Source organism: Homalodisca vitripennis, chromosome 1, assembly GCF_021130785.1.
Source record: "Homalodisca vitripennis isolate AUS2020 chromosome 1, UT_GWSS_2.1, whole genome shotgun sequence".
In the NCBI taxonomy this organism is placed as follows: Eukaryota; Metazoa; Arthropoda; class Insecta; order Hemiptera; family Cicadellidae; genus Homalodisca; species Homalodisca vitripennis.
In genome coordinates this window covers 167,168,802-167,180,166 of record NC_060207.1, presented here as the reverse complement: position 1 = coordinate 167,180,166, position 11,365 = coordinate 167,168,802, and the positions used below count along the sequence as shown (strand labels likewise).

At 30.7% G+C, this 11,365-nt stretch overlaps 1 protein-coding gene across 1 annotated transcript in view; it reads left to right on the top strand.

The window, feature by feature from the left end:
• Positions 1-3,688: 3,688 nt before the first annotated feature.
• The window catches only part of LOC124352691 (neuronal acetylcholine receptor subunit alpha-7-like), a 71,612-nt gene continuing 63,935 nt past the window's right edge, over positions 3,689-11,365 (top strand). The window contains exon 1 of the mRNA XM_046802285.1: positions 3,689-3,762. Within this exon, the coding sequence (XP_046658241.1) occupies positions 3,708-3,762 (55 nt within the window). The 5' untranslated portion in view covers positions 3,689-3,707. The remainder of the gene's footprint in view (positions 3,763-11,365) is intronic.

Here is an 11,365-nt window from a genome sequence, read left to right as displayed (position 1 = left end):
AGGAATGTCTCATCTTCCCCAATTCGATCCAACATTACAGCACAGAATTCTCCACGAGCAGCTTTATCTAAATAAGTGATATGTTGTACCATCATAAGTCTGTATGGTTTTAAGTGCAAACGTCTCCGTAGCACTCGCCAAACTCTTTTGTGGAAATCCAGTCTCCACAGCTGCACGCCGCGTTGATTTTTTAGGGACTACGGGCAAAGATTTCCCTGACCTGTTTGACAGTAGCATCACCTATGGGTGACCTGGCGATTTCTCATGACGAACACAACAACCTGTTCTCGACAAAATTCTTGTGCCAAACTGTAAATAGAAGGCCTGCTTAGAGGGTCTCTTTCTGTGCGAAATCTACGCTGAACACTTTGTAGCAGAGTTTGTTTGACAAAACTTGTAAAGAATTAATTTCTTAAGATAATGATGTAAAATAAGCCAATAAAAATTATACGTAAACTTTAAGAAAATCAATTTTTAATTAAATAAATAACGTACGAAGAATAGACAAAATCGGTTACACTTTTTTCTTACTGAATGTACATCCTAATATTTGGAGAAAAACATGTTTAATTATTGAAAATATTATTGAAAAATAATTATGTATAGATTTTATTTATAGAACATTCTTCTATTTTTTTCTAACGAATTAATACTAGTAAATAAACTTTAGTGTCATAAAATCTGAAACTTAACAATAAAATTGCGAATTAATTTACGTTATTCTACAAATTTTGTAACAAAAAAAATATTATTTTATAGGTTGGCAGTACTAACAGCTGTTCAACAATCACAATTACGAACTGTTTTTGATATTTTATATTGAAGTGTCACACAGATAAGTTAAGTGTAAATATTGGATACAGTATAAAAAGTTAATATGCCGTTTCAATTTTCTAATGAAGAATATGCCGACATAATGTTCTATTACAGATATGCTAATGGCAATGCGGAAGCTGCTCGACGTGAATATCAGGTGAAAGATTTCCTGCAAGGCGGATTCCGAATGCGAAAACCTTTTCTTCAGTGTTTCAGTTTTTAAGAACGAATGGATCATTTCCAACAATTTCGTTTTCGGCAGGCACATCATCGCGTTTAACGATGAAACTTCAAGCGATTCAACATATTCATCGTAGCCCGGGTACTAGTACGAGACGAATTGCGTATCGCACTGGTTTATCGAGAAACAAAGTGTGGCGCATCTTGCGTAAAGAGAGACTTCATCCTTCTCACCTGCAAAAGGTACAGCATTTGCTGCCGACAGATTTACCCTTTACGGTTAAACTTTTCTCATTGGCTTCTAGACAATGCTGATAGGGTGAATTCAATTTTATTTACTGATGAGAAGCAACTTTCACGAGAAAATACGGGTCCTTTCAATTGTAGAAATAGTCATTTATGGAGCGAAGAAAATCTACATGGTACCGTAGAAACCTTTTTCCAACACAAATTTCACATTAATGTTTGGTGTGCCGTTATTGACGACAAAATTCTAGGACCATTCGTTTTTGAAGGAAACCTTACAGGAAATATGTACGAACAATTTCTGAAAAATGATTTACCTGCTCTTTTGGAAGATATCCCTTACAAAAAAAAGATTAAAAATGATTTTCCAACACGATGGTGCAACTCCTCATTTTTTTTAGTAGCTATAAATCATTTTTGAATGCTGATTTCTTGAACTGGGATTGGGGCGTGGTGGACCAATCAACTGGCAAGACACCACGATCGCCTGACTTATCGCCTCTTGACTACTTCTTATGGGGACATATCAAAGCTATGGTGTATAAACGTAAAGTTGATACCAAGGAAGAATTACTATTTAGAATTCGGTACGCATTTGACAGTATAAGAAACAATCCAGACATAATTCGCAGAGCCACCACAAATATTTTACGTCGAGCAGAGTGCTGTGTGCATTGTGAAGGAGGGAATTTCGAACAATTACTAAACTAAGGTTAGTTATTTTGTTAGCATTTATTTTTTTTACAATAGTAAGTGAAAATAAAAGTTTATAAAAACATGTAAATTCAGCAAGAAAAAAAGTGTAACCGATTTTGTCTATTCTTCGTACGTTATTTATTTAATTAAAAATTGATTTTCTTAAAGTTTTAAGTATAATTTTTTCATTGGCTTATTTTACATCATTATCTTAAGAAATTAATTCTTTACAAGTTTTGTCAAAGAATTTTACGTGTTTGTTACACATTTAACAAAGTTAATCTACTTGAAACCTAAATGAAACTTGTTTTTGGACACCGAATTTTGCGTATGTCTTCAGATATCTTAAAAACTTACTGCAGTTAGAGGTCTGGTACCAATTTTATTAAATTTTTCAGTTCAATTTGCATAATATATACTTTAAATTTACGTCCTGGGTAAACGCCCAAAATAATTTAATAGGGCTCCCTTTTAACGGTGGCACTGAAATCTGGGCGAAATCTTTCACCCTGTATTGCTCGCTAACTAAGCGTTTCTGGACCTATGTGTATATGAACTTTTTTCATTATTTTCACCGTAAGAACAAGTCCTAACAGTTTCTCCGTTTCTTCATGGGACACCCTGTATTATAATGTGTTGCAATCAGTCTAAAATTATAAGATCCTAAATATTGATATGCTAATTACTTACTTTCAAGACAAGGGCATCTAAGGTAGATTCGTTTTTCGTAAACAAATTTGAAAATTTAGAGTATTTTATATAAAGCTGTAGTAGAACAAGCAAATGATGATGGATAAAAACTCAGTAAGAATAGGTTTTAGAAACTATAAAATAACAAGTAAAGTAGAAAAATAATTCCATTAATCATAATGCCATGTTGTATCATTATAGCTGTTGAAATACCTTAAGGTTACGATTTTATATTGCTAATTAGGTATAAGTAATGATGAAATATACCTAGTTTTTGAATATATGTATTAACACTTAAATATGTATACAAATTTGTAAGGTAAACTTTTAGTATGTTAATTCTTTAGCATGCCATTGTGGAGAAGTGGACCCTCGGTTCCAATGGCAAGGAAAATAAACGAACAGTAAATTGTCAATTTTCTCTCTCCCTTTCTCACCATTTTCCTCTCCTTATGACCAACACTCTCTTCGTACCTCCTGCACACTCCCTCTCACTCTCCCCCGCTTTCCATTGTATTGCTGTGTGTTTGTCAACATCGGTGTAACGTATAGACTACACCGCTCGATTTCAATTAAAGTAGGCTTGAACTGTATATACAGTTACTGTATATTAGTTAGTGAAATATGTAGTAAGAGGTAATAATCTTGGATTTGGAGGAAGTTATTTCTAAGCCAGTGACATTTGATTTAGAAGAAACGTGTTTTTATCTTTACCATTAATCAACGATAAATTTTACTCGAATGATATGTCTGGTATAGATGAAAATCTCTGGTGCATAGTTTGTAGTGGAAGTTTAAATTAGGACTATAGTGGTTGATTACTTAGACTTTTTTTAAATAAAAACTATGTAAAATACCAGATAGATTAACTTGAAAAAATGTATTTGCCGGAACGTAAATTCTCATTATAAAACTATATTCCATAACTAGTGGAGATGAGAACTCGTGGCAGGTGACACTTGTGGCTCCGTCCCAACCCCCACCCACTCTGTGGGGCGGGGGTGGTAGTTTGGGGCGGCCGGGGGTGGCATACTTCCTCTACTTTAGTCTAGTGCGCGCCGCGTCCTCGCTCTGAGGGAATGGCCCAGTGGTTCTGGTGTGTGCAATATGTCATCGTCTCTTCCTTACTATCTGGTAAGTCGATTAATGAAATTTGTTGACTCAAACTAGCACAATTCCGAATGTGGATTTTAAAAATAATAGTACTTCCATCCTATACCACTACTCTTAACATAATGATAGTTATTAAGGCACTACTGGTTTGGTTGTAGAGTGTATCTAAATCATAAGTTTTCCGTGGTACAATTCAGTGTTATAGTGAAGAACAATAAAATAGTAAACTGTAGTAGGCCTACATACATAAAGAGATGAACAATTGTTTAATTGTTATAGTTTCTTAAAAACACGTATTTGATTGGATTGTGTTATACTATATTGAGTGTATCTATACCAGTTCAACGTATTCTTAATAAATAGAGTGTTCTTAAAAATATCAAATTATTTTATATGATATGCATTTATTTATTGATACCACTTGATTCTTAATTACAAATTTTAATATTGCAAGCATACAAATCTTGGCTGGATGTTGAAGTATGCATAAGAATCAATTAGTCGCGAACGTCTACAGTCAATTTTACATATCAACCTTTATCTTGTTCATAAAAAGTATACAAAAGTGCATTTGCAGGATCTCAATTTATAACATTTTGGTTATTTTTCCTTATTTTATATGTATTAATACATATTATCATGAATAAAGTTGTATCGATTTTTACAGTAAATGGTCTATTGGCTAACTATTATTTGACAGAAATTCACTATATATTGCAAAATATTTTAGTTTACTTTCCAAATGTTTACCGATACCATATCTCATTTATATACAGCTTAGATTTTGTTACTTTATTTAAAAAAGTGTATAAGTAATTGTATAAGTCATAACTTTTAATTATACTTTTTTTTAATTGACATCCGCTGATAAGTAAAACAGTTAACTGAGAAGTTACTTACGTAATACATACATTTTTTTATTTTATCTTATTTTAAAATATTTTTCGCCGGTGAATGATTTTTACCACACCTATTTAAAAGCTATTGCTTTTATTGCTAGTGCATTCGTGTTAAGAATCAAATGTTATATTAGCTATATTTTACATGCAGTATACGATAATTCTTGCAATTTCTTTATATGTTCCCTTAGTTGAGGTTTCGGATGTATAAAGAAACAAATTGCACAAGAATATTAAGTTACTAGCACTTAACTATGGAGTCGTATACGATTTATCTTCAATATTCCAAGGCTTTGATTAGATGACTGCAAACATTTAAGTAACTAACGATTTTATACTATTGTGGAGGAACCCTAGTCCGAAATGAAAGCATTTTCATTATTAGGGCTCCTGGCTCGATGTCCTTGTTTGTAACCTTGATGGTCTTTTCTGAAAGGGATTAATATCTGTAGTACAAAACATGCTTCCTCTTTCCAACCTCTGTTCGCTCCATAAGTTTCGGATTTGCGGTTCAAAGTTACGAATTACATCAATAAAAACTGTGTAAAAATATTAGTAATATTAAAACGCAGTAAAACTACAGCGGAAGTTGCTGTTGAATACATCTCCGTTAATCTACTGTCCCTTATGTATTGTAAATGCGATGGTGAGTTAGTTTTGGTTGTTATGCTTCATGACAGCGCGAAAGAATTGTTTCATGACAGCACAACCATATGTTTAATTAAATTAATTTAACCACTATTTTAAATTTGAATACATTTGCTGTGTGATAGCACAGAGTGAACTTGATAGTAACGGCATATCTTATTTCAACCTTTTCTGTGACCGCTGTTAAGAATGGTTAGGAAAAGGTACAGATAACTTTTAGTAATAATATACTTCTCACTGTACACTTTAGTTAGTATTACGTATGCAGTGCTTGGTCAGTACTGTAGTGCAGATATCACTGGTCACTACTGTTAAGACAAAATTACTGTATAAATTTTACTTCAAATTTTAAAAAAATGTTATGAAACCTAAGTTCTCTTTGACTCAAATTTTTGTATGCATATATATTTTCTTGATTAGGAAACAAGTCAAAATCAACATTGGCGGTGGAGTTCTTTTATTTTTTCACGTGAGGTTAAGACTGTATAGTCCTTTCTTGCACTGAACCTGACGTATAAGTATAAATACAAACAATCTTTGAAACAAAAAGTACCCAAGTACAGTGACGTGCACATACACGTACAAAGTCTACGTAAATGCGTGTGGAGCCTCGTGTAACTGCTAATTGAATTATATATGTTTGAAAGTAGGTAAATGTGATGGATTTTAAATATATTAGAAATAGAAATCGTAAATTTAGATCTCAATGTCAACTGAGCGTCCTTTCGAGACATCTCCCTGCAGATTGATAGCATGTTGTTTGTAATATCTACGACAATTTATCATTAAGTTTCTAAGAAACATTAATATGACTTAAATTTGTTGTTAACTTATAAATAACCTTTTGATTTGTCCTCTAAAAGACACCTCAGTTTAAAAGTATATTCAAAGGTATGTATGAAATATGGAAACTGAATATCTTATAAAAGTTTGGAGTTCCAGCTCGGTTCAAAGTAGCTGCGAGTTGTGGTGTATGCATTAGTTCTTTTAGTTTTTAGAAAGGAATGCGTTGTTGTGTTCATTCATTATCCATTAACACTCTGGAATCTGTGATTATAAATATGAAAATGTGTAATCTATGTTTAAGTAATGTATTGCTACTTATTATACCACTCACTGATGGTTTATAATGTTTATAAATAATATTGTAAATAAATATTAACTAAAAAATATTTAAAATAAGTAATACAGAGTTCTTTGTTATGGAATTCACTAAATACTGATGATGGGTGCTACTTATCACGGTATTAACTTGTACTATGCAGTGTCCATAAATGTTATTTTAAATAAATATTAACTGTAATATAAAGATATTAACTAAAAATATTTAAAACAAGTAATAAAGAGATCGTCTTTATAGAATTCTCTAAATATTGATTATGGATTCTGCTTATCATACTTGTGGTATGCAATGTTCATAAATATTATTGTAAATAATTATTAATTTTAATACAAACTAAATTATTTAAATTAATGTTTAATTTTAAAATTTTTGATTGAGAGAATCTGATTGGATATCTATCGAACATTATATATATTTAATCAAAAGTCAAACTAATAATTAATTTTTCACGCTTTAGAAGAGAATGTGAATGGGAATTCTGCATAGTGATTTAAAGACTACATTCCATGGCAACGCAAGGGTTGATTAGAAACTTATCTGACCAGAGGGGCTAACCTTAGCACATAAGCAATGCATCACGTCCCTTATCTGAGTCACATGAGGTTTCGCCCCATGAGGAAAACTAACATTCAAGGCTCCGAGAGCCAATTTGCTTAGTGTAAGCACACAACCTGGGGTTCCTTGTAAGCGATACAGAGAATTCTGCCTTAAATAAAATTGGTCGTCAGTAATACTAGTTCTAGTCAAGTACGAAATGCAAGGGTATCAAAATAGTTAATAATAGACAATGATTCAAATTTCCTGAACCATAGTTTTCTTAAAAGTAACCGTGTAAATAAATGTTAAAACCAGCGTCAGTTAATTATATACAGACCCATAATGTGATGAGATTCAGTATCTTTAACTAGTTGACGGTGATAGAACTGCTGTGTATGTGTACGACGGCCGCTTTTAAGTTTATCAAGCTAGAAAAAGTATAATCTGACAAAATTATATTGTTTAGTACATTTAATTCTTCTGATATCCTCCCATTTCCACCTTCTTCAAAACTAATAAGGCATCAATAGACTTCTTCCTTAGGAAACGGAAAAAATAAAAAAAGTCTCTGTTGATTTCTAGGAAAACAGATTCAGTATTTTTTGTACAGAGCAAGTTAGCTCTCGACTACTGGAATAATATATCGTGCCCATATTATTGTTCTATTTCAAGACTAATATTTAATTTATTGTGCACCAAACGAATTAACCATACAAGGAAACTAGAATGAGTTGATGTTGCAAGATATATAAAAATAAATCAATTTGATATGTTTCACACACAAATACACCAGGAAATCAAATATAAAAAAAAGTTTAATAAGATTTTTTCGAAATGAATGACTTTTTTATTCTAAAATTAATACTAAATCAGCAATGATTTATACAATGTATGTACGCCAAATGTAATTATTGAGCTTCAAGAGTTCAGTAGAGCAACAATTATGAATCTTGTTTGCAGCATCGTTCCAGCAATTAAGTTAAACAAAAAATTAAGGCCTCGAGGGATCGCAGAGAAAATTAAAGAGCTTTTCATCAGCAGCGTAAAGAGATTATTAAAATAATGACAGAAAAAGTAAACCACCAGGGAAATTCTCTCGTTATCACAGATGATTTTGTATTTAACCTTTGACTTCATGCCAAGTTCAAAGCCCACAGATTAATGATTAATCAAAAGTTTTTATGAGATAATCCAACGTTAAATTAAGAACTGGTCGATACTGGGTGACACGAATAATTAAAATCTTTGAAGAAATTAGCACCAATTCGAGGAGTATTAAAATTTCCAGTTGCTTTACATAATGTCCATCTTATAAGCTTTTATTTTGTTGGATTTCTTAAATACGAAGCTGATAAAAGCAAATAAATTTAAAACAAAACTTTTTCATGAATGCTAGTGGGTATGGTTATGTTGCAAACTAAACTTTTGAGATTATCGATTAGTGTTGAGTTGTAACGATTTCGGGATATTTTTAAATTAGTAATCTACCTTACATTATTAGTATTATTAAGTATTATTAACGTAAGTATTATATGATATTAAAAAGTAATCTATTATTACGATCATAAAATATTGTAATTCTGTTCATTTTATCTTACGTTGTTTATAATTTTATAATATATGCGTTAATATTTATATTTTGTATACGTTAAGACGTTAATTTATCATTACAGTACTACAATACTATATCGTTTTTTTTCTTGCTGTTTTATTTCAATATTTTAATATTGAATATTTTAATATTTTAATTCAAATTCACAAATAAATATTTACATAACCAAATTTTTAACTTCGTTTCTTTATATGGTGATCCTTCAATTATTAGGCTTTTACCCACATTGCTCTAACTTATTGTGCTACTAATATTGTATTCCCTGAATTTATTTTAACTACTGTATTGTACAATTATTATAAAATCTTGTGGTAGCTTAAAACAATTTTTGATACCATCAACCAAAAATGTTGATGATCTAATATATTATTTATTTGCATATTGTATGTTCTTCCAAGTACCTTTATAGAAGGTACTTTATATAAGCGTATGGTCCTTTAATATTTAGGATGGTCAATAATGACAAAAAAGTACTATAGCAATACGATTCTAGTGAGTCTCGCGTATTATAATTTTAAACTAATCCTTATAATAGTTATTTCGAGTTCTACACTGATTCCACGTATTTGCTATGTTATAATAGATCAATTAGATTCGAACTCCATGCTCTGATATTGTTAATTATGTAGCTATTAGGCAACCAATCAATGAGCTACGTAGTTATTGTCTTGCTAATAATAAACTAATTGGCTTCGCTGAATATCTTCCAGATGCGTTAAAACCTGATAGTTTCCTACATGAAACGCGTTTTTGTCATTTTACACACGGTACTCCTTTTTCACAGCACCGGCCTTTGATTAATTACTTTTCCGCCACAACAAGTAATATGGTAGTTGTGTTTAAATTTTGATGAAAGCATTCAACGATAATTGAAAACCTTAATCAACTGTTACAATTTATAGAAGAATTGTTCTATTCAGCTCCATGTTCAAATCGTTCCATGATATGGCCTTCTTTATCTCCTTACTCTTGTATTTCTCCTAATACCTTTTCAATTAAACACAACTTTATTTACTGTAAAATCTCTTTAGCTCACATTAATATTTGTCCCTTTTACTGTTTATAACTCTCCTGTCATTGCAATTCTCGATAGGAATGGTAATGCGTAATTGGAAGATAACTAAGAAGTATTGCTTATAAAGTTTACCATATATATATATATATATATATATATATATATATATATATATATATAAAAACTGTACACCTAACAATAATACAGCAAAAAATACGTTCTTTTGCATATACCAATGATACACTTGTCTAAGAATCCAATTCTGATTAATCTTTGTACCATTAGTAGTATTATTGTGTATCTTTAAGTATTGATCGATTGATACATTTAAACATATACCTGGTTAAATGACAATATATCCTGACCGTATTTTTCACAGTATTCCCCACTATAGTAATTATATAATTTATTTGTTAAGGCTGCAATCATGGGACGAAAGTTTTAAAGTCATATTAGTTGGTCGGGAAACATGAGTATACAATGTGTTCCTGTAGATCTTATATTATTATTTTACATGTAGAGTTCCTTTTTATATCATAACTAACGCAGGCGTTATCTCTAGAGTAGTAATGTTCTGCAACTACTGCAGTATACTTCCAAGTAGTTACAATAATATTTGGTGTGATGTTTCGATTTCAGTACAACTGACTTCAACATTTGTGCTTGCCAGTTCTACCATACCATGCCCACATGGGTTAGTAGCTTGACCCCTAAATGTTTCTCTACAATTTTATAATAATTGTACAATACAGTAGTTAAAATAAATTCAGGGAATACAATATTAGTAGCACAATAAGTTAGAGCAATGTGGGTAAAACTTAATAATTGAAGAATCACCATATAAAGAAACGAAGTTAAAAATTTGGTTATGTAAATATTTATTTGTGAATTTGAATTAAAATATTAAAATATCCAATATTAAAATATTGAAATAAAACAGCAAGAAAAAAAAGATATAGTATTGTAGTACTATAATGATAAATTAACGTCTTAACGTATATAAAATATAAATATTAACGCATATAATATAAAATTATAAAAAACGTAAGATAAAATGAACAGAATTACAATATTTTATGATCGTAATAATAGATTACTTTTTAATATCATATCTTACCTTTTGCTGTGCAAGATTCGTAGCACAATGTCAATTTTAGTACTGACAAAAAAATTCTAAATGTTATCAAATTAGTTTTTAATAGATTTTACTATACAATATTTTAAGGAAATAATTAACTTCTTTCAGTTATTTACAATTCATACTCATAACTAAACAAATCTCAACGTAAATTTAAAACATAATCATCTATAAAAGGTAGATTCCAATATTTCACTACTATTTAACACATAGAATACACGTGACTTAAGAATGGATTGACTTGATAATTTGACGTAATAATTAATTGTCAAATAAAATAATGATCGTTAAAATATTAATTTAGTGGGTGTAACAAGACAACACTCAAAAAACCTAGATGGATAAAACAAATATAATCCATATAACCTATTTGAGAACTAAATAAATTCGACTTTGATAATTCATTGGTTTTTCTGAAAGGTAGTAAACACATCCGTAATAAAGACATTCAGCGAGAAATTAAAAGTAATATTTATTAAACTCAAATGCTGCAATATATGGTTCATATTATCAGGTTATACTCACAATTTACCTTAAACAAATATTCGTGGAAAAAGTGACACTATTGAGATAACGCCAGAGGAGCCGGTGGTAATTCTAGGGAGAACTGTCTGAGATGAGGCGGGTTGCAAAGCCAGTGGTGATGTATTTA